Source organism: Haliotis rubra, unplaced genomic scaffold (assembly GCF_003918875.1).
Source record: "Haliotis rubra isolate DU_JTF1 unplaced genomic scaffold, ASM391887v1 Scf381, whole genome shotgun sequence".
NCBI classification, from domain to species: Eukaryota; Metazoa; Mollusca; class Gastropoda; order Lepetellida; family Haliotidae; genus Haliotis; species Haliotis rubra.
In genome coordinates, this window is record NW_025767059.1 from 504,869 (window position 1) to 530,287 (window position 25,419).

A 25,419-nucleotide genomic window follows, 5' to 3' on the forward strand; every position below is an offset into this window, starting at 1 on the left:
AGTAATAAATGATCAGGTAAATAAATAAGGTTTTAACACAGTCCTTCAGCAAGCAACTTAATACTCCCTCCTTTCTTATAAGCGTATTACAATGTGCTTAAGAGCATATATTAAAACAAAATTAAATGCTAAGACCACAAAGTTTTGAACTCTTTTCTAAAGTTCCCCTTTTAAGACATGTTGGAAGACCCTTCGTGTGCAAGCATTTAGTGAAGTCAAGAAGTGACTGCAAGGTTTACGAGCCACCATAGATTTGATTAATTTGATACATTTGGCTATTGACGTGTCAGTGTGAATGCTACAGCTTGATGAATTCATCGTGGTCTGCTTGTGGCGAAAATCCTTGTTTGGTGTCCAAGGAAATCGGGATCTGTGGGGAGGCTGTGTCCTGGGAGTAGAGATGGTGATTCTCACAATTTCCTCACAGATGAGCTATTCAGCTCAATATTGATTTTAATCATGCATCTGAGCTCTGTACGGCACTGCCCAATCAGCCCTGTACACTGAGGACGGATACCAAACGTAATATCACGGAAGGCACAAATGGAAACTATTTTCACAGTTAAAGATGCAATCGGAAAAGTATGCCTCGGATGACATTTGCAAATACTCGGTAAAAAGTATGGCAAAATGGAAATGAACTGGGTGTGAAATTTGGCACTGGTCCCGACCACTTGGGCAAAGGTTAGTCTGATGGAGTGGTGTCCGGTGGCACTCCTCGGACTCCAGAGTGCCGCTGCTGATAGGATTATTTCATCCCGAGGTTGTGAGTAGCATCAGTGCAAACACTCCAAGCGGACAAACACTGTGGTAGCCTTGATCAATGGTGCCCTAGGAACATCTCTTCCACAACTTCTCCATGTAAGTTCTCGTACTTTTCACGCATTGGATCAATGACGCAGTTTCCTTAAACAATTGCCTTCTTCGCTGGGAAGTTAGTTCTTTTTGTCGGAGCATGAATTGATAACAGTCGGGTTGTTCATTGATCTGCTCATGATTTGGATATTTCCTTCAAAAGTTCAATAGTAGCTCTGGCAGAAAGTATGAGTAAAGTAACTCAGACTTTTCATACATCGTGGAGCTGGGAACAGAGTAATTTGACTGAGATTTGATGTGAAAATACCATTGTACAGTAAGTATTCAACTCTCTTTCTGATAATCTGCCATGACAGTTTGCTCAGAACACTGTATACAACTGTATCTGGTTGCAAAAATATATATTATTCTGAAAAAGACGTTTAAGATAACTATAACAAACTTGAAAGCACAGACACATAGTTTTCTTTAACTTGGGTGAGGTGAGGTGAAATTGGGTTTAACGTTGTGCTTGAAAATATTTTGCTCATATGACGACGTGCATGCGTGTGTATGTGTATGTGCGGCTGCTTGTACTAGCCCAGACTTAAGCTGGTTTTATAGTGCTAGCCCACTGAGATACCACGCCGTAGTGAAGCATGAATACCCCACTCAGACACATTATACTGACTCCGAGCCGACCAGTCCTTGTTGTACCCATTAATGCCAAGCGCCAGGCAGGGACCAACAAGTACGATATTTTAACATCCTTTGGTATGACGCGGTCGGGGATCGAACCCGCGACCTTCCGCTCTCCGGGCGGACGCTCTAACCACTACACCTATGGAGGCGGTCCTTTAACTTTGGAGGAAAGTTGGTTGAAATTATCTCAGTACACATATCTGTGGCATTTTTGGGTAATGCAGTTGAAAATATTCCATGTTATTCAAGTTCCTTTTGCAATGTTTGATACTGAGTAAATTTGTCAGTGGTCTTTTGGATCTCTACTAGATACAATGGTACTCATTAAAAAGGGTTATAAACAGTATCAGTTCATGTGCTACAAGCTAAGTGTTTACAATGGCAGTAATAAAAGACAAGTATATATACACTGATCAAACTCATAGGTTCATTTGTTTGCAACGGGTTAACTTTTCATCTATTTCCAGATGGTGTGTGTAAAATATCCATTAGTCAAACAAACAATATTTCAGTCTGAGGGGGCTGTGGAGTAGCCTGATGGTTAAAGTGTTCACTCGTTACGCACGGGTTCAATTTCCCCTATGGGTTCAATGTGTGAAGCTCATTTCTGGTCGTCGTGATATTGTGGAATATTGCTAAAAGCAGCTTAAAACCACACTCACTCACTCTGAGATTAGTACACACAAGCCAAAATGCACAATTACAATGAGAAACCAGCCTAGAAGATAACCACTCGATCAATACAATGGACCACCATTTTTCCAACATTTCCATAAGAAAATAGACTACTGGCTGACGAGTTGACTAGTATCATTTCTGAACTCTGGTTTCTTGATCTGGCAAATAAGTGACGACATCAGTAGAGTGAGTGAATTAGTTTTAGTTATATGCCGCTTTTACCAATATTCCTGCAATACCACGGTAGGCGACACCAGAAATGGGCTTCACAAATTATTCCCATGTAGGGAATTAAACCAGGGTCATTGGCGTGATGAGCGAACATATTAACCACTAGGCTACCCTATAGCGCCACGACATCAGTGGAATATCACAATTATTTTTCTTAAATGTTAGAGATGTTAATGTAATTAATCCGAGAACCAAGAACCATCTATGGCTAAAATATACATTGGTGTGATGATTTGTTGTAAACGTGTACATTTCTTTAAAAATAGTAACATTGTTTCTATGGTTTCCAGTGGTGATGACAAAGTTAAGAATACAATAAAATACAATAAAACAGAATCAAATTACAAATCTATTCTTGACATGTGAACTCTCACTGACAACATAGTCTGCCAGGACTGATGTTCATGACGTCAGTCACTAGGTTGTCTGGTCCATACTTGTCTATGACTTACAGACTGCCCTCATGTATCTGGGTTGTATTCCTAGGGGCAAGTAACGGGATTGGATAGTCAGGATTGCTTGGACTTGGTTGAATCAAGTCATACCACAGTTATGTCGATCGATCTTCCTGATGTCAATCACAAGGTTGTCTGGTCCATACTTGTCTATTACTTACAGACTGTCGTCATAGAAACTGGAATATTACTGTGTGCAACGTAAAGTGCAAACAAACACCTCAACCTTTGACCTCAAACAATTTCAAATCTGTCTTGATATAGCAGTTATGATTCTAGCAATATATATTATCGCCATGTCGTTCAAATCTCTGAAGGGTTATGTATTGGATTCTAAAAGTTAAGTCTAAGCATTCTGAAAGTTAACATTGCATCTTCCTTGATGCTCTCTAGCAGCCATGTTTCCTGTTTTAAAAAAAACAGAACATTGAGAGTCGGATATCTTCAGATGCGTCCAGTTTCCACCATTATTCATGTTGACAGGGAATAACAAATGACAAAGGATGGAAAATATATGTGCATGTATCAATGATGACTTGAACAAAACCCAATCTAAAGTTATCTGAAGTCTGACAGTTAAGTCATTCTATCTAAATGGAGTATAATGTAAATGGCCAGAAATTTGACAATCTCATTTGGAAAAATGGATTGGGTGAAATATATGCAGAATGTTTGGAAATTCGGTACCAAAGTTGTGGCGCCATGAACGCATTAGTAGACTGGCGGCACTCATACACAGTCATTTGCAGAATGAAGCCTGGCTGGTCAATAGTTGTGGTCTGGAGTGGCTACAAGCTTCACATCACTGTTCCAGGATGGTCAGTGTACGGAGTTCCCTCTTTAAACATCCCAGCAGCTAACCAATCCAATTAGACCGTTGACAAGTCATCTTATACCGAACCTTCAGGCATACTTGGCATCCAAGGACAACCATATTATCGTTGATATAAATTGTTCTGAGTTAGAGAAGGTTCAGCAAATACGGTCTGTCCAAACAGACCGATTTTTTTTTATCACTACACATTTGTACGCGTAAGAATCTTGAAAATGCTTCAGTTAACGCATTCATGCAGAACGAGAAGCAATTACAAGAAAAGAAATTGCAATGACTTCTTATCCAGTATTAAGATTTCATAGATTCCTCTTTAATTCAGTTTCTTCTTGATTACTGAGGTTGCCATGATGGGTTTAGCCAAGCATCAATCTTCAGCCTCCTGCTTCCCTTATATTGAATTCTCATTCATCACTCTTTAGCCTTCATTATGGTTCTACACGCTTCTAGTTCCCCGAACAACGCTCCTTTCCTGTGCTTTCCAAGCTTATCCCCTTTGTCCAACATATACAGAACTTGCAGGAAGTCCGAGAACATGGCAGTAAAACTGTGGCCATTAGCATACATCTGTAGCATGTTCGTCACGTATTGCTACCTGCCATTATTTACTAAACAGTGTTCCTTAAGGGTTATTTTTAACAAGATGAGTTTTGTTCTCTTGTTTTAGCTCGTAAATCTAGTATTGTTTTTATTTGCATTGTGACTTACTCTATTTTGTCAAGAATAACAACAATATGTGGATACTGTAATTATACAAAGAATTTTTAAAATACTTGATTCTGATTGGTCAATCCAAGGTTTCAAATCACTAAAACATCCTCTGATTGAACCAGCTGATTTAACGGCGACATTAAGACCGAAGAAGAACAGTATTGGTATTAGTTACTGATTCTGATACATATCAAAACATTGTTTTTAAAAGAAAAATTAATTCCGGAATGTCATGACCACTCAAGATAAAAAGTAATTTCCCTGACAATTCTGCAACTGAATATTTAGGAGTCACTTTGGTACATATAGTTGGGGAGGATTGGTCTATTTGTCTGTTACTGAACCATATCATTTTCCCTTCCACACAGCCCTTACTGATGCCGTAGACCTAATTAAAGCAATTATAGATCTTCCACAATCCAGGGTTTGTTATCTTATCTTTCATCTCACAAGGGTTCCTTTACAATGTAACTGAAGCAAGCCTAGATTTACCACAGCTTCCGGGTATGTTATCTGAATGTTCGATACCACAGGGTTCTTTCAAATATAAATGTACTTGCTTTTGTCTATCAAAATATTTGTTAAGAAAATAAGCATTAGTAAAAGGTGAGAATGTGCAGAGGTTTTGAATTTTTGTTTTTGAAGTTTGGAGCAACATCATGCCTGGAACATTATGAATGAGTGAGGGAGTTGAGTTTCAGTTACATCACGGTATATCATCCATGTATGGGGAAGACCCCTTTGGTGAAACTGATAAGCTTATGTATGGGTCTGAAAGACTGAAACACATAACCAGGACCTGACTTCACAAGTTTATGGTGTTCTAGAAGGACACAACTTTCACAGTGGGTTATTGTGCCTTAGACTGCAGTGTTCCAGCCATGCTCCAACATCTAGAATGAAGTCACTTTACGAGCTGTGAACAACGAAACCCTTCCTGAAGATAGAGCACATCACACTAAGGCTGAAAGGGTCGTTGTCGGCACGGGTACTACAGATGTGTACCCCAGGTACGTTTCTGTATACAGAAATGTACCCTGGCCATAATCAGAATACAGAAATGTACCCTAGGATGATTCCATTCTGCATTGTGGAGTTTTCTTGATCTGAACTGTCATACTGTTGCATTAGATGCATTTGATTGCGTTATATAAGAGCATACACAGTATAACGAATATTTCACGGTGCACAACGTACACCACTTGCAATCAGCTGAACGGGAATAACATACGGTTTCGGTATTTGGTCGCGTAATATGGACTCGTCCGTCGTTTAGGGTACCGGGTACGTTTCTGTAGTTTGACTTTGTTTAGGGTACATGTCTGTAATACAGAAACGTGCCTGGGGTACATATCTGTAGTACCTGTGCCGACAACGACCCCTTCAGCCACACTAAGGCCTATATCAGACAAAGCCTATGTCAAGACACCATGCTTCACAAAATGTTCCTCATGGGAAATAACATTTTCCAGTGTGACGAGTGAACATACTTCACACAAGCCAATGACGCCAAATAGGCACTAAATAAATGCCAAGTCAATTAAGATGGAGATGAATTTCCCTATTTTGATCATTACTACCACAGAATAACTAAATACCTGAAATTTGAATCCACACAAGTATCAATTGAAATAAATACCAGGAGTAGATGTAATGAGAAAGTAGTAACAGTGAACTTGATTAAAGAAACTTTTAGATCCACTTCCCAATGTCTTGAAGGACTAAAACCTACCCTCGTCTACTGGTTAGGTGAACTGTGATATTTATCACAACTGTCCTTGGAGGATGATCACTAGCTCCTAGTAAAACAACTGTGACTATTCCGTGATTATTTCCCTGTCTAGTCTGAGGTCTCTCCCTCGTAGTTTACAGTGATAACAGAGATCTGAGGTTCTCATCAGTCACTGTGATTCCACTGTGGCCGACATTCACCAAGGGTCATCACACGCAGTGACTGCCATCCACAATGAAGGACACTTACCACACAATAATCAACTGAATACATTTACCTAGGTGATTGAAGGAATACCAGTAGCATGTCAATCATCAGTGGAAGATGTTAGGATCAGTTAATGACTCCATCTTCAAACAGTCAAAAGAAAGAAAGTGGAATTTACAAAAGATTATTCTATGTGTCTTTAAAATGTGACTATATCATATGACACTCTTTAATGGGCAACAAATTCTTTTATCTTTGTGACAGTTCATTGAGTGAATGAATCATATGATGAAGGGGCAACCAGGAGATCTGAAACATCGGTTTGTAGAATAAAAGTTGTTATCCATAACAAACTTCTCAATGCCTTTCCAAGAAATGGTATTTCTGTGATGCCAAAGTGGGACTGCATATTGTGCATTCTACTGAGATAACTGGTTATTATCCTGTCGTCTTCAGACATATGCGTCATTATGTCTATCTCAAACCAGAGACCATATCTATTATGTGGTCTCTGCTCAAACAATTCACTTGGACCCTAAATTTAACATCATCCCTATACAAGTCTTACTTTCTGGAAGCAGGTAGAGATATGTCTCTATATAATTACTCTTACTAGTCTCAGCCATTCAGCAAATCAAGTTCCTTTTGCAGCCAAAGGCAACTCAAATATTCATGTCATAGTTAGTGTAATTTGTATTTCCAGATATAAATCTGAAATTTGAAAGCCTATAATGTTCATCACATGCTTCTGCCATTTACCTAGCCTGGAGAAATCATCCAAATGCTATGGCAACTCCTTGAACGTCTGAGACAACTGAGGTGCACTCAGAAACATCAGATCTGTCTGATAGTGACAGGCCAATATACTTTTGTCATTCATCACTAATGAAGTCTACCTATCACCTAGTTTGCAGTACCAGACAACACAAAGCAGTTCTACGTCTACAGTGGCCTCTAATCTCAGATTCTGTGGCTTGCTCCCTAATAACTACTGTCTCTGTGTTCAAACCATCAACTGGTGCATGAGTGATGCTTCAGAGGTTTGGGAAGCTTCAGAGGTTGGAAAGCCTGAGTTTAGTTTCCTTGGTGTTTAAGCCGCACTTAGCAATATTCCAGCCGAGCTATATGGTGGCGGTCTGTAAATAATCGAATCTGGACCAGACAATCCTGTGATGAACATCATGAGCATTGATCTACACAATTAGGATACGATTACATGTGTCAACCAAGTCAGCGAGCCTGACCACCCGATTCTGTTAGTCACCACTTACGACAAGCATGGGTTGCTGAAGACCAATTCTAACCTTCATCTTCATGGTCTGGAAAGCCTGAGAAGGAAGCAAGCAAGTAACAGTGACTGAGTTGGGTTCAAAACTGCTATTAACTGTATTCCAGTTATATCGCAGAAGGTCAGCTTGATGCAGGACTTTCATGCCAACCTGATGGAAGTTTCTAATATTTACCTCTTCGGTGAAACCAAAGAGCACTTTTACCTTAGTTTGATTACCTGGTTACGTTTACGAAAAGGGACTTGTAACACTAGTTATATCTAGATGGACAGGTACCTGTGAAGATTCAGATTAGAATTGTTTCAGCAACCCTTGTTTGTCAAAAGACTAACAAGATAAAATCAACGGTACTGATGTTAATCACAGGACTGTCTTGTTGTGACTGTATTATTTACAGGCCTGTCATTTTGAACATTAAACATGAAGAAACAAAAACAAATGGACAGGCTGAAAGACACTGAACTAATTATAGTCAGGTTAACTAACAGCTACAGACTCTAATACAGAAGCTGCCTCATCACTGGCTTGTTGGCCAGAACTGCACTTAAAGTCGTTACAAAGCAATAATACCTTAAACTCACTTGAACTCATTAATACACATTCTCTCTTTCAATATCATGTTCAATAATAACCCTAACTAAAAGAGAAGCATGGCCTACGATCAAACCCATTTTGACATTGATTTGCCAACAGCTGGATCTAAGGCAGATAGGTAAACAACGCATACCACAATCCTGGTTAATATCTTTCATCATCATTAAGCATGACCACTTAAGGTTGGTGGGTTTTTTTCTGCATTCAGTTATTTGAGAGCTGGCCCATTGGCCTTGAAAAGCTTTGACAACAAAACGGGATCAATGTTTCATTTAACAGCTTTTCTGTGTTCTCTCATGTTGATCTTTGTCACTGCAATCATCTAACCATCAGGTTTCAAAGCTATGTGGGAAACTCTGACATTTTCATTCATTTGTACTGTGCAGAATGTTTACACAACCTCATTTCCTTGAATGTAATACTTGTTTTCTTATTGAAATTTTGTAGTTGCACCAAGAATTTTTGCCAACCATTCAAGTCGAACTTCAACCACTGGTCCAAAGCTTGAATCTATCTGAGAAAAGCTGATCGCTTCAGTCATTTGTAGTGTGTCTAATGTTTAAACACCATAATTTCCTCGTGTGTAATACCATTGTTTGAAGTATTTTTGTAACATGGAATACTTATGCCAACCACTCAAGTCGAACTTCAACCACTGGTCCAAAGCTTGAATCTATCTGAGAAAAGCTGATCGCTTTAGTCATTTGTAGTGTGTCTGATGTTTAAACAGCATAATTTCCTCGTGTGTAATACCATTGTTTGGAGTATTTTTGCAACACTAGGAACTTATGCATACCACTCCAGTCTGCAACTTTGGCCACTTGTTCAAAGGTAATGTCTGGTAAAATTATTATCAGTGTTGTCTAAGGTAACCTAAATATACAACCAGTGTTCACGAATGGTATTTCAAAGTAACAGGACAGTGGGTCCTGTAAGTTTCAGATGTCTGTCTGACCCACTGAAAATTCACACGACGCACAGAAGAAGAAATACACACACACATTTAACACTCCTTGTAATAGGCATTGAAGTTATTAACAAGCGTACAATTTATAAACAGCAAACAAGTGTCACATGTCACATATAACAACTTCAGTCAAAGTCATTGCAGTCGGACACTGGGGCCAGCGGGTTGAAGACTTCCATTGGACTGTCGGCAAATCTGCCAGATTTGTCCGATGGTCCGACGCTATTCGTGAACAATGTATAACATCAATGTCAGAGAAAGAACAGTCTCAAGTAGTCCTCTTACGATTCACTCATGTTTTCAGCTAATCGAATCAGATCCCTTGATAAATTCAGTTCGTTATTTCATAACTGGTGCCATTTTGCCAAGGCCCCCTTACTCTCATTAGGCTATAAGTGGCATTGTTGCAATATTATGCTTTTTCGCTTTACAAAACTTTTCATTGAAATGTTTCAACCAAAGCAAATACATATTTGATTTATTAAACATAAAGTATTCATGAATAACTACTTGTATTTGTTACCATGTATTTACTGAAATGAACGGTATTCGTCTCAAAGTGGATTCATTTCAGCCCTAGACTCAAGTATCCAGTAAAACAGATTCCATTTGGGTATAAAATACAAAAATAGTGTTGAAAATATTATGAATGGCTTACTGAAAATCAGTAAACACACAAAACGTGTACATAAGTTCTGCTCACACATGATGATTTGCAAAGAAAAGTAAAGTCGTCCTTTGTGGTAAATCTTATCTGGAATGTGTTCTTTCTTCTTGCTGAATTACAATCCAGTCTACCTTTGTTTAGCAGTACTGTGTTTGTTCTCATTGCTGTGCTTCAGTTTGAATATCCACTGATGTTTTATTACTATTTTCCTTTGGCGTTAAATTACTTTTCTCCCTTTGAACTATATTGCGTTATTAGAGAGTCAGTCATGCTTCAGCTTTCAGGTGCAGGCTTTGTGTTTACAATACATGGCACGACCACTTTCAGTTTAATTAAAAGTCCAAACTGTATTTGTTATCTCTTCATAGAGATTGTGTTCAACACATCAGCCTGACTAACTAGTCATGTCATAAAGTGGATCTTCCAGGGTAGAGTCATTTCATAAAGTGGATCTACCATCGTAGAGTCATGTCATAAAGTGGATCTTCAGGGTAGAGTCATGTCATAAAGTGGATTCTTCAGGGTAGAGTCATGTCATAAAGTGGATCTGTCAGGATAGAGTCATGTCATAAAGTGGATTCTTCAGGGTAGAGTTATGTCATAAAGTGGATTCTTCAGGGTAGAGTCATGTCATAAAGCAGATTCTTCAGGGTAGAGTTATGTCATAAAGCGGATCTGTCAGGGTAGAGTCATGTCATAAAGTGGATTCTTCAGGGTAGAGTCATGTCATAAAGCGGATTCTTCAGGGTAGAGTCATGTCATAAAGCGGATTCTTCAGGGTAGAGTTATGTCATAAAGCGGATCTGTCAGGATAGAGTCATGTCATAAAGTGGATTCTTCAGGGTAGAGTTATGTCATAAAGTGGATTCTTCAGGGTAGAGTCACGTCATAAAGTGGATCTTTCAGGGATCTTACAGTGTGTCCACACATCACCCTGACCAATATCCTCATCACCCAAAGAGGTGCTGTAGGACATGCTCACATTTTCCTTAAAGCCTGGTACCATCACTGAACCATCACTGTACCATCACTGAACCATCACTGTACCATCACTGTACCATCACTGAACCATCACTGTACCATCACTAGTGATCCATGAACACATGATCTTGATAACATGGGAAAGGTACATTGGACCCTGCCTTTAGCAGGGCATTCACATGATGATGGAAACAGATCTTGCTGCTTTCATTTTCAATGTACCTCAGTTAAATTTCCCAGCATACAGAGCGTGTTCTCTCCTTTAGCACATTGCATCTCCTAAAGCAAGACAACATTTCCTGTCATGACTGAACAAGTCTGAAGGTATATTTCCAAGTGACCAGTTTACAACGAATGCAGTGGAACATAAAATCCTGACAATAATCCTACCTATTATAGAACTAGTAATAACTCATTAACGTCCCATTAAAAGCAACTGAATTACTAGAATCTGTACTTTATTGAGATAGTGTAATCCCATATATAAGTTGGGCAAAATTATTACATGATAATTGAGACACTTGGTCAGCACTAAAATTGAATTCATCCCTAAAATTGAAATTAAAAATTGTCAACCTTTCCAGTGGATAATCACTGAATTACAGTCCAAAGTGTTTTCTAAAAAATAAACTCTTTGTCTGGTGGATAATCACAGAATTCCAAGTCCAAAGTGTTGTTCTCAAATAACTCTCCACAGAAAAATCTCACTCTTCTAACTTTCACGCTTCTCTTTCCTTGAAGAATTGTCATAAATATTCTCACTAAGACATCAGCAGGGAATACTTCTTTAAAGCACTGTAAAACTTCTCTGAGGTCAAAAATGATGTCATGGCGATTGCTGATGCAGTTACTATGACCTACAGAGCCAGCCAAATCATCCCACATCACATGAGTTGGTCTGACAGCTCCCCCTCCCAAGGGAACCCAAGATCCAATTATCCACTTCCTACATCACTCCACTGTATTGTTTCAGTGTATTTGTAGCAGGGGACAAAGCCACGGCAATAGAGGATGATCTCTAGTTTGTTCAAGCATCTCTGTCACACTTGGGAGGTTTTCTTTACAATCACCTGACTATGAGAAGGGCTGCTAGGATAGGTTTGTTTCAATCACGGTTTTGATCTGAACTAGGTTACTTTCTGTAATGAATTTTAACTACTTAGGAAATGTGTGTGAGTTTAGTTTTACGCTGCTTTTAGCAATATTCCAGCAATATCATGGCGAGGAAGGGGCACAAGAAATGGGCCTCACACATTTTACCCATTTAGGAAACGTGATAAATGTATCAGCATTAACCGACACCCAGTGGGTATGGTGAAACAGTGCAGCAACCAAGTCATGTATTGTTCTGTATTCACCAGTCCCTGTTTTATCCACTTAATGCAAAGGCAAGGAAACAGGCGAGGAAACAACAAGTACAACCTTTAAACACCAGGCAAGGAAAGAACAAGTACAATATTTAAACATCAGGCAAGGAAACAACAAGTACAATACTTAACATCAGGCAGGGAAACAACAAGTACAACCTTTAAACACCAAGCAAGGAAAGAACAAGTACAACCTTTAAACACCAGGCTGGGAAACTACAAGTAGAATATTTAACATCAGGCAGGGAAACAACAAGTACAATATTTAAACACCAGGCAGGGAAACAACAAGTTCAATTTTTAACATCAGGCTGGGAAAACAACAAGTAGAATATTTAAACATCAGGCAAGGAAACAACAAGTACAATATTTAACATCAGGCAGGAAAACAACAACTACAACCTTTTAAAATCAGGCAAGGAAACAACAAGTACAATATTTAAACATCAGCCAAGGAAACAACAGGTACAACCTCTAAACATCAGGTAAGTAACATGCAGGGAAACTACAAGTAGAATATTTAACATCAGGCAGGGAAACAACAAGTACAATATTTAAACACCAGGCAGGGAAACAACAAGTTCAATTTTTAACATCAGGCTGGGAAAACAACAAGTAGAATATTTAAACATCAGGCAAGGAAACAACAAGTACAATATTTAACATCAGGCAGGAAAACAACAACTACAACCTTTTAAAATCAGGCAAGGAAACAACAAGTACAGTATTTAAACATCAGGCAAGGAAACAACAAGTACAATCTGTGAACATCATACTTCATGACACGGTTGGGGAATCTCCAGGCAGATGCATTATCCATCCATTAAACCATGGAAGCAATCCTGCTATTTCTGTAACAACAATTCCTCTACTGTTTGCTTCATAAGCATTGAGAGACCAGCAATCAATATCACCATCTCATTTCATAAACAGAAAAAATCATTTCTATTCAAATATCTGAGCATAATCATTCACATAACAATCACAATTAGGTAAAGATCACCCAGTTTTACTATCATAAATCTAACATGGAACGATCATCAAACTCTCAGATCACCAGAGTTAATTTATCACAGCATTTCCAATTAACTAGAGCAACATCAAAGAACTAGTGATCTTTAAATTCTTTTGAAAACATACCAGCTATGCTTATTATAGAGAACAGCAATTACTCAAACTGTGAATAGATGTGAAGATGATGTCTAAATATGTTAATGTCATATCTTATCACATATATGATGATGATGATGATGATGATGATGATGATGATGATGATGATTACTATCATTATTATTCATCATTCATAGCACTAAGTCCTAAATGTACACATAATATACATATCCTAAAATGTGTTCAAAGTGTACAAATGATGACTTCTAGTGCTAGTCATCACTGGTGATAATGTTCAAACAATCCTAGTCAGTGTATATGTACAAAGACATTACCTCATCTTACTACCAAGGCCTAAAACACTATTTATCCCATGCATGTTTACACAAAGCACTTGATACACTATGCATCACCTATTTCATTTTCCAGTTAAAATATCAAAACATGCGGTATCTGAATAGGAAATTGTATTCTCCGTTTCCAAAATCCAGTATTCATTAAAAGCCAAAATAATTCATATATTCATCTGCCATCTGACGGATGAGCGTGTGTCAAAAGCCTATAGAAACTAGCCCAGTCTATCCCCGGAGAGCCAGCTTGTGGAGTGTACCCACAGATCCTATCTCGTACATCACAGGCCCCGTGCAGTTAGACACCACGTTCCTCTAAATATTTAATATCAGCATGGTGCTGCTGATAATGACTCTCCTTTGTGAAGTAGGAGGTAAAATATCAACAGTTGGCGATGAGGGTATTTATAATTCATGAAAACATTTCATCTCTCGATAGGGGTTATGTTGTAATTATGAGAATCTTATCTATGAGATAAAGCAGTTACAGCCTGTGATTGAAAACTCTTAAAAACCAGTAAATACGTCACCCCTGAAATGCATGCTTTGCTTAGAAATGGCAGATGAATAGTGTACAAAATACAGGTTTGACATTTATAAACCATTAATGTCATTAATTAGTGGAAGCCACAGAGGCTGAATGGGTTAAATGGCTGACTTTGTGAGCTGCAATTAGATGCCTAACTCTGAGGGTGTGGGTTCGAATCCCAAATGGACTCACCTAAAAAAAGTACTAGAATCTGTACTTTATTGAGAAAGTGTAATCCCATAAATAAACACTTACTTTGGGAACATTTATTACATGATAATTGAGATGCCTTGGTCTGCCCCAAAATTGAAATTAAAAATCTTCAACGTAACAGATGACGTGATTATTCAAGAATGTACTACATCCTACAAAACTGATAGTAAGTGTCAAAGTTTTTAAAAGTGGAACATTAGAAAATGTTCCAAACAATTTCCAGCATCCAAAAAATATGTTAGCAAGGAAAGAACAACTTTCTACACAAACTGACTGCAAAGAAATAAGCTTCACTGTGTAAAAAATAAAAATAATTCTTAACATGTTACATAAACGATATTTGAGGGCAATCTATTTTGTTTCCATGTGACTCCACTGACACATTTAAGTACTGGAAAATATAATAAAAACGGGTCAATAATATCTTATTCTGTTAGACCAAATAACTTACACCACTGGATCTATTGTTCTGAAAAGATCATCCGGAAAACCAAGCAATAATAAAAAGTCATGATTAATCTACAAGTTATGACAGCGTGCCACAACATGACGAGCAATTTATTTGTGTCATAACCTGTAAAGATATAATCAATACAGCACCGAAACATAAATTGTTTTCTCCACTCAACCAGAAACATTGACAATGATACACGTGAAGGTGTGATAACATTGTCAATATAGCCTCGTCCACGTGCAAGTTATTCCACCTAAACACAAGCCAGCTAATGAAACCTATTGCCACAGAAATGGCCATAAACATTACAAAAGATCAAACCCATTTTTCTCTCCAAACCAGTTTCCTTTGACACTTCCAATCCAATAATCAAGGCATATCACTTTTGTCGGAGGTGCAAAACCACTAGCCAGATTGAAAGTTTCCTCTTCAGGTCTGATTAAATCAAAGCAAAGAGTCATAAAATAATTCAGGTAGAAGAGAATGCTTGCAGGGTCAACCTACCGATGAAGCGTCTATCGAACCTACATTTACCTTGACTTTGCAGATTAATTACCGGTGCCATAAACCACCTTGCACACCTGCTGGGCCAGGCTGTGGAGTGTGGGTAATTGCATTATCATCCCTGAAGTGGATGTACAATATTTAACCACCTGCAGTTCAGTCCATTGTGTGGTTATTAACTTCAACAGGAGATCTGACCATGGTTCTCTCAGTATAAGAAATGTATGATCATATTTATGTGGGTCAAAATATTTTCAGTATGTTTACAATGGAAACTGCCATTCTGACCATGGTTCTCTCAGTAAGAAATGTATGATCATATTTATGTGGGTCAATATATTTTCAGTATGTTTACAATGGAAACTGCCATTCTGACCATGGTTCTCTCAGTATAAGAAACGTATGTTCATATTTTCCTGGGTCAAATTATATTTTCAGTATGTTTACAAAGGAAACAGCCTTTTTGATCCAGGTTCTGTCAGTACAAGATGTGTATATTCATATTTAGCCAAGTCAATATATTTTCGGTATGTTTACAAAGGAGATAATGGTGATCTGTCATGATGTAATTGAATGACTTTCTGGATGTTACCACAGTAGGCTCTAGCAAGCAATGCCTTGGGCCATGTGATAACTTGCACTCGTCCAGGTCGTTAAGGCATCACATAGAACAGCCCTGCCTGTCATCTGACAGTAATTGTTTTATTATTATTACGTTTATCATTGGCAATTATTCTACCTTTTTTCATCCAAAGGATACGTGGATTAATATATTGGATGCTTACATAATTATCTAAACATCAAAGAAAATTGAGCATTCTCTTTGAAAAAGAACATAAAACTAAATTATTTACATTAACACATGATTCTGTGTCCTTATGTAATTTTCTTCAATTCTAAATATGCTATCCAAAAGACATTAAATTCTCTTATATTACTATAATTAATGAGTAATGGACTTATACATTTGAGTTGTACATCTAGAATAGGGAAAAAAAGAAATGAAAAGACATATTAATTCCTGTAAAGAATTGGATGCTCTTTAACATTTTTAGTAGTATATTTAGAACTGTGAATACTTGCTTCATAGACTAACAGCAGCAATATGAATGAATCAGGTGTTTTTTAACTTTCTTTACTTGTACATTTAGAACTGGGAAAAACTTGCTTCATGGATTTCCTGTAGAAAGAAGAATGAATCATTTGATCTTTAAGTAGTACATTTTTTTTCTTTGAGTAGTACATTTGGAACGGGTAAAACTTACTTCACTGATTAAATGTAGCAATATAGAAGAATTACGTGTTCCTTACCTTCTCATTACTAGTACATTTAGAACTGGGAAAAACATGCTTGACAGATTAAATATCAGGTGTTCTTAACTTCATTTGAGTTGTACATATGCCCAAAGTCATTAGGTTTATACTTACAAAACCAACATAAATATAACTTCAATTCCTTCATTATTATAAAAAACAGGTATATACTTTTTTAATTTATTGTAAGACAGATAACAGAAAAAGCATGTTATTGATTCGTCTGAGGGCAAACCGGAGTCAACAAGACCCCTCCCATCTTCAGGTAAACTTACAATAGATTTTAAGAATGCATCATTGACAACGCACTCAAGAATTCTTGATTGATTTCAGCCCGATTATTGAACAGCACAATTTCAACAGTTGACGGGCGTCACTTCTGGAACGTGTACCTGGCCACAAGAGTGTTCTTGCTGAATCATGTGGGATTGAGTGCAGGTCTTTCATTGACTACACTGTAGAGACAAAACACATTCCTCCCTCTCTCCATTGATTTTAACACTGTGTCTGCCCCCCGAGTTTATCGTACTGATGATGACTAGTCAATAGCTCACACTTTTCCACAGACACAAGTCTCAGTCGAGTTTTCTGAGCGTCTTCAATTTGTGAGTATTTATTTCAAAGTTTGCTTAGATTCAAATTACATGTCTTGTAAACTGATCTGGTTTCTAAAGCTTTTTGAATTACTTCAGTGATATACAATCAGTTGCCTGACTATGGAGGTATTGCTGATGCAACAACCATATCTCAATCTCTTACTCTCAGGTCACCATAAACCCAGTTGTGGGGCGTATATTGTTACAAGTTTTATATAAGCTGATTTGGCAGTTTGTAATAAATACCACTAACCATTTCATTCAATTCATATACAGACTATAGTTTAACCTAGCCTTACATTGACACCAGCAGCTACCTTATCTAATAATAGCAAACCAGATGCACACTGCTCAGAGTATTGCAAAAATCTACATCCTCCCGGTTACAATGACCTTACTTTTCAACACAGAGCTTTTAATATATTTCACAACCCGTTTCTACATAATCAATTCAACACAAGCTCAACTCACTGAATTTTAACAAAAAATGATCAAAGAAACCCTTAAAGGCCTACGCACAAAAAAGGAAAAAAGGCCAGATTCTGATCTCATTCACGTTCCTAAACTCTGGCAGAGTTGGAAACTTCTTGATCATTGACAGAGCAAAAATTGGAGTTTACCAAAGAGTTTTTAGCTGGAGACTGGTGTTTTGTGATTGGTCGAGTATACCATGAATCGTCCAATTACACTGAGAGTGTGCCTGACCTGTTCCAGTTACTCATTATCTATGCTAACAGCTGGCATCTCGCTCACGAGCCAATCAATGCTAGCACGTCCCGTGCTCTATACTCTCACGTACACTACTCCACTGCACTGCACGAACAACGCTGCACAATTCCACAAGTACACACTACAAACTTTCCAGGGATATTTTCAAAAGGTAACTCTGCAGTCCTCTTGTGTTTTGCAAATAGTCGTGAGTAAACATATCTTTATCTCGCTGCTATTGTTGAAGCATTTATCAGAGATTCGACTCAAAGTTTACAGCACAATGATAAGGACGCATGATGTGTTTGTTTACAGTTTTTAACAATGTCAACACCTTGCTGTGCACCTGTTCACAAAACTGCCGACACAAGGGCCAGTTTTTCGTTGACCACCAAATCAGATGAAAAGTGATGTGCCTCAACAGTAATAATTCCTCTGGGAGGATTGGGACGATTCCAAGTGCACTAATAGTCTGTTTAAGGCAGTTAGTGAATTATCAATACCTTCCTTGTGCTCACAAGCATAACACACGGCTCCAAATGGGGCTGTTTTTATGGGAGGATGAGTCTAAGCTGGACTGAACCTGAAGGGACAGATACTGCTGAAACCTTCTTTTCTGAACAGCTGGACCACTTAAAGGAACTGTGATTAACTAACAAATGTCCTTGTCACACGAGGGGCATTAGACTGCTTTCCGCCTCAGTTGCAGCCACAGAGGTTTGTATCCGATGTCTGTCAAGTGTTGTTTAGCATGAGATCACCTTGGCTTTGAAAACCATCAGTATAAGATCTGGGTTATACTTTTTTAACAATATATTCCATGTATGTATTATTTTTCATCCTATGCATAAATATTCATATCTATTATATTAAAATATATATGTACATACATTCAATAATTTACATGTATATTTACATATTTTGACAGGATATTCTATCTTATGCATGTTGGCAACAACCTGTTTGATTGTGTAAAAGGGTGAAGCAAAACATTAATTGTAAACTTTTTTCTTTTATGATTTACTCTTGTGTGAAACAAAACAGTGTATTTTAATGCATAACCCCACTCCATACTAGAAGTATCATCGATTTGGCTTAAACCAATTGACTAAAAAATGTTTGATAGGTGCAAAATAAATTGAAATGTTTCTCTTGTAGGGACATATTAATTTATCTCTGATACTTAAACATTTGTATTGAAGCATCAACATAAAGAATTTATCAGTATTGTGATTTAAGATGACACAGGTACATTTCAAGAGCTTAACTTGTTTCTTTCAGAGGTATTCAGATCAAATTAAACTGCAGTTAGAAATACGAAATATTATTCACTAACACTTCTGACATATCAACATTGGTGAAATATTGCTTTGTTGCCCATTCCCAAATGACAGTCAACGTCTTTTTTCTTTTTTGTAAGTATCCATACAAATAACATATCAAGGTTTGGAATTAAATTAGGAAGTCTGAGGCCAGTAAATTTCAGTGAGGACGTGTTATGTTTCTAATTATTTACAGATAGAGAGCAATTCTGTAGTAACTGATGTCTGCAGTTGATTATGTAAATTCATTTCAAACACTGAATACATCATATCATGTGATGTGCATGAACATCATCATCCATTTTACAATTCTGTAATAATTGACTTCTGCACATGATTATGTAAATTCATTTCAAACACTGAATACACCATGTAACATATGTTATATCTGGGATTACACTTTCTCAGTAAAGTACACATTCTAGTACTTTTGGGGGTTGAGTCCCATCCAGGATTCGAACTCTAAACCCTCAGTGTCCGGCACCTAATCGCCAGCACACAAAGTCAGCTGCCTAACCCGCTCAGCCACTATATCATGCGATACATATGATGATCATCAACCATTTGTACATGACTGTCAGCCACAATCTTGTTGTACATTACTTAAAAGAAGTTCAGAAAAACCTGATTGTCCTGTATGACTATAGTTCATCTGTCCTCCATGGCCATATGAAAATATTGGGTGTCCATAAACTTCTATTGAGATGTAACAGTGTTCACGAATAGCGTCTGACCCTCTGACATATCTGTCAGATTCGCCAAAGGTCTGATAGAAGTCTACAACCCACCAGCCCCAGTGTCTGACTGTATATTTCAAAATGACTTTGACTGAAGTTGTTACATGTGACATGTGACACTTGTTTGCTGTTTATAAATCTTATGTTTGTTAATAATTTCAATGCCAGTTATAAGAAATGTTAAATCTAAAATGTGTGTTTAATTTTATTCTTTGGGTCCTATGAATTTCCAATGAGTCAGACAGACATCGGAAACTTACAGGACCCAATGTCCTGTTACTTTGAAACACCATTCGTGAACACTGATGTAAACGCATCTGACCTCCCACATACTGATATCTTGTGTTATCTAGTATCTTACTACGAACATTAAACAACAGACATAAACATTGATATCACAGCTCAGTTGTCTCAATGATGGTACAGGAAACCCTTCTGATATGTTGTTGTTCTGTCAGATTTATGGACAGATTCACTACAGAGCATCCTGGTTTGGGCTGCTGGATATTGGGCTGCTGCCAGTTTCTCATCCTCCTTTACGGTCTACGGACCAAACACGTCAACACTTACATATGTTATAGAAAACACACAAAGGAGAAAATATCTACTAGCAGTGTCATTATCCAGTGCTACAAGTGTATCAATATTACTATTTAGATTATTACATATCGGCATGGAAAGTAGGGCTTCTTTCCAGGCAGTTTAGCTGTAACAGTTGATGAAACAGTGTGTGAATGTCTACAGAGTAAAGTCACTGCTTGCAGCTAAATGTCGACATTCTCCTGGGAATATACAGGGCTTAAAAAAAAATGTCTGCATGTTCTATGGCGCACCTGAACTTGTTAGGTAAGAATGTTATGTTGAACACATGAGGTTGGTATCAGGAGTGAGAAACAGATCAATGCTTGATCAAGAAGTGTGAACTCATTTCCCTCGTATAATTATTTAAGCCTCCATGTATATAAAGCACGCAGGTGGAACTGATAGACGCAGCCTAAGAAATATGTATTTTGTAAGACTAGTCTTTTGATGAGTGTAGCTATTCTTGCTTGAAGAGCTGAACATTTTGACATGTTTACTTCTACTCATTTCAAATTTGTTGCAAAACTGAAGCATTAAACAGAATTAAAGCTGTGAAATGCTTCTAATGACAATGTTGACTTCCATCATTAGAGATTTAATTACTAGTCCTTGCACAGACATTTTGTGAATTTTGAAAGATGATAGTGGCAACACCACAACTAATTATACAGACTTTTATAACGATCATGAGAACTAAATCTCGCTTGTTAATCCATTTGTTTGTAAAATACACAAATTTGTGAAAATATGATAATTTGACATGTATAACTCAATCATCACTTTATACATTACAGAAGGCGGTGGGGTAGCCTAGTGGTTAAGCGTTTGCTCGTCATACTGAAGACCCGGGTTCGATTCCCACATGGGTACAATGTGTGAAGCACATTTCTGGTGTCCCCCGCCGTGATATTGCTGAAATATTGCTAAAAGCGGCATAAAACCATAATCACTCACTCACTTATACACTACAATTTACAGTGTTTACATAAAACAAATCCCAGAACATCTGATTACTGACAAGGATGTATTTCTATCTAACCATGATTAATACAACATACATAATAAACAAAATATTTGATGACAAAACAAACATATCCCTTGGGAATATTTCCTCAACAGTGAAAACAAATTACAGCCACGATGGACAGACCAAAACTTCAGCATGATATACAGATTTTACAACACTTCGCATATGTGCATATTAACTATGCACCGCCTGTTGTGAGGTTAGGTGAAATTGGGTTTAACGTCGTGCTTGAGAATATTTTGCTCATATGACGACATGTGTGCGTGTGTATGTGTATGTGGGGCTGCTTGTACTAGCCCAGACTGAAGCTGGTTTTATAGTGCAAGCCCACTGAGATACCATGCTGCAGTGAAGCATGAATACCCCATTCAGATACATTATACTGACTCCAAGCCGACCAGTCCTTGTACCCATTAATGCCGAGCCCCAGGCAGGGACCAACAAGTACCATATTTTAACGTATTTTGGTATGACACGGTCGGCGATCGAACCCGCGACCTTCCGCTCTCCGGGCGGACGCTCTAACCACTACACCATGGAGGCGGTACCGCCTGTTGTGATTGAAATTACATCTATGATACTGTTTGGTTTCCACCACTATCACGATTCTGATCATGTGAACTGTGAACTGTGGTGAATTCAAATACACAAACCATTGTTGTATTATTGATCCAACACATGCAGGTAACTAGTTCAACAGATGATTTAAATAATGCTAGTACTAAAGTATTGATTATGTTTTCTGTACTATTTACAGGCTATACCAGTACAGTCTGAAGGCAGTCTTGGGATGTGGATACTAATTACCTGACAACTGTTCAAGACACATTCAACAGATGCTGGAATCCACATGATGGATAAGATTTTCTAAATGACCAAAGGATTTCTGTGAGCACTGTGTGAAACCATTGCTCTATGGATTATGTGATTTTTATCAGGAAAGTTTGCTGCGATTTTCTTGGAGTTGTGTATTCGAGGGAAATGTGAAAGGTATATGAATTTTTTTGAAGCTATGAAAATGGCAAAAAGACTGCATCTGCAGTTAGTCCTACATGTAACTGTTGGGTAAGATGTCTACCTCATCCCCAGCATGAGACCACAAGGGTTTCTCCTTGCAGGGGCTCTGTTGATGGCTGCCTCGTCTCTCGACATGACACAGAACCACCCCACAAGGACATCATGTCCGAGCACTTGCGTATGCTCCGTTAAAAACTTCCCCAGTTTCAATGGACGACTACATACGGTAAACTGCAGTCACCGGGACCTCAGACAGTTCCCCGACGACATACCCCCCGACACGGAAGTCCTCCTCTTTCATCATAACAACCTGAGAAACCTATCTTATATTCCCTACCTGCCGTATCTCAAATGTCTTGATCTGTCCTACAACCATATTCGCTTCCTGGATAATCAAAGGATTTACGAAAATGTCCAGTTGCTGAAAGTTCTAAACCTTAGAAACAATTCCATAGTTAAACTCCAACATGGTAGCTTTAGTGGTCTGAAAAATCTTGACGTTCTTGATCTATCCAATAATGCACTGAAAACAATAGAAATCCATGCATTTGGGGGATTGAATCATCTCCAGAAATTCATCATCAACAACAACAACCTGTATGAACTAAAACGACTGTGGTTACAAGCTATGTCATCGGTCACAGAGATACACATGTCCAACAACAAGATCAGTAAACTGGAACCAAAGGTGTTTGACACAATGCCCCATCTTGTCCACCTAGACTTGTCGGGGAATCAAATTAACAGAATACATCCCACGTCTTTTACAAATGTGCATGGCATCAAGGTCCTGGATCTGTCCCGGAACATGCTGCGGCAGGTGCCTAAGTGTGTCCTAGGCATCGGTAGGCTGCAGATCCTGCTGCTGGACTCAAACCAGCTACAGAGGATTGAAACTAATGACTTCACCAACTCCAACATAACGGAGATTTCCTTGAGCTTCCAACTCCACCTGAGAGTCATTGAAAAAGGTGCTTTTATGAACCTACCTAGACTGCTTAACCTAATGATTCATGACAACCCCAATCTCATCTTCATCCACCAAGAGGCATTTCAAAATGTATCCCAACTGAATTCTTTATTCCTTCACAATAATAAACTAATGGCAGTGTCTGTGAATATCAAAGAAAGTTTGCCATCATTGCAAAACCTCCATCTCTACCACAATCCACTGCACTGTGACTGCAATGTGTACTGGATAAAGAAAGAATTAGAGGAGAGTTTGAATTCCAGTTCTGACACAAGTATGTACATCAAAGAAGCTGACAAGCTTTTGTGTGATTCTCCAACAAGCAAATCTAACATGCCACTCAAGCAGGTCCCACTCTCCCAGTTACCCCCCGTCTGCCCCCCAACTACGCTTCCACTCTTCACAGACTCATACAACATCACCATTGGTGATGATCTTTACCTGGAGTGCCAAGCTATTGGTGTTCCACAACCAAAGATACATTGGCTGTTGCCTGATGGCGCAGTTCTCAACTCCTCAATGTCTAGCGATCGTGTCATGTTGATAGAAGACACTGCCATATCTGTTCATGGTGTTCGGACCTCTGATGAAGGAACATATGCATGTGAGGCCCAGAATACTGTGTCATACGACATAAGTTCGACTGTTGTGAGCGTGTTACAGAGAGATCTCAAATTCTATCCAATCAGTATTTCTAATGACTACATAACATTACAACTAATAGGATCCATTAAAAACAGTCAACTATCCAATTTTCAGCTGAAATATAGAGAGAGCAGTGGTGGGGACATAGAGGTAGTCCCGCTGAGTGCCGGACTGATGAAATGTACACTTGGTACACTCAAACCTCTAACAACATACGAAGTTTGTATTGTGTATGATTCTGAGTTTATCATCCACTGCCGGAACATCACCACCAAGCATGAACTGAGTGTCAAGCAAGGCATCACACGCATCACGACCCCCAAGATTATAGCAGGTGTATGCACAGTGCTTGGAGTCACAGTGATCATGTGCTGCATCTTCACCGTCATGAAAAAGTTCAAGAAACGTAAAGACTATGAGGATCCAGAGCCAGATAAGGGTGACGTCTTGTCTCAGATTCCCTTGGAGAATCTATACCAGCCCCCAAGTACCCCTCTGTGTACCTCCAGAACAGCTCTCCTGCCACATTCCCAGATTTAACAGTGTTTGAGAGGTGGTACAATACAGACATGGAAAGTTGGATCAAAATGGCTTATTTCAACTTTGTATGAAAAGGTACCCCTGGCCAGCGCATCAGATGTGGTAGTACGGAGACTGTGAAAAGGTGGTAAAACATGATAGAAGTGATATATGGCTTTCCATTATTACATTAAAAATGGCATACAGTGGTTGCATAGAAGCATCTCACCGGAATATGTAAAAAGTCAGCGTATACCCAATTTCATGAAGTGATGCAGACAACAGTGTTGGTTCAGATAGTCATATGAGTGTCAACAAAGTTTTTCTCAATTTCACTTGCAAATCTGTCTCTTGCTGTTCTGTGTCTCAATTGTGAATCTAATGTTACATGCTTAACTGGTAAATGAAATATAAAATAAGAACTTGCTGTGGGACACACACACATATTTTTTTTTGTCACTTTGATCACTGCTAAGGAATACAAACTGTAAGCTCAAATACAAAAAAGTGATACTTGAATTTAGAATGTATATTTACCACAAAAAAGGTTAAAGAACCAATTCTTTTATATCACTGTAATTAATATGTCATGCTATCATATAGGAAGGCGTTTC

At 38.3% G+C, this 25,419-nt stretch overlaps 2 protein-coding genes across 9 annotated transcripts in view; one reads left to right on the top strand and one right to left on the bottom strand.

The window, feature by feature from the left end:
* The window catches only part of LOC124286390 (mitochondrial inner membrane protease subunit 2-like), a 157,038-nt gene that overhangs the window by 101,357 nt on the left and 30,262 nt on the right, over positions 1–25,419 (bottom strand). The gene's annotated exons all lie outside the window — the stretch shown is intronic.
* LOC124286389 (leucine-rich repeat neuronal protein 1-like) lies at positions 726–24,966 on the top strand. Of its 8 annotated transcripts, none has more exons than XM_046722753.1 (2): positions 726–861; positions 22,412–24,966. In XM_046722753.1, the coding sequence occupies exon 2, from the start codon at positions 22,745–22,747 to the stop codon at positions 24,824–24,826; it is 2,082 nt and encodes a 693-aa protein (XP_046578709.1). In that variant the 5' UTR covers positions 726–861; positions 22,412–22,744; the 3' UTR covers positions 24,827–24,966. The 8 variants fall into 8 exon arrangements, with proteins under 8 accessions (XP_046578709.1, XP_046578712.1, XP_046578710.1 ...); XM_046722756.1 differs by lacking the exon at positions 726–861 and adding an exon at positions 1,109–1,132; XM_046722754.1 differs by lacking the exon at positions 726–861 and adding an exon at positions 17,213–17,287.

What these genes read in the sequence shown, in the direction of transcription:
- LOC124286389 (XM_046722753.1), top strand. Translation starts at nt 22,745, where the DNA reads ATGAGACCACAAGGGTTTCTCCTTGCAGGGGCTCTGTTGATGGCTGCC.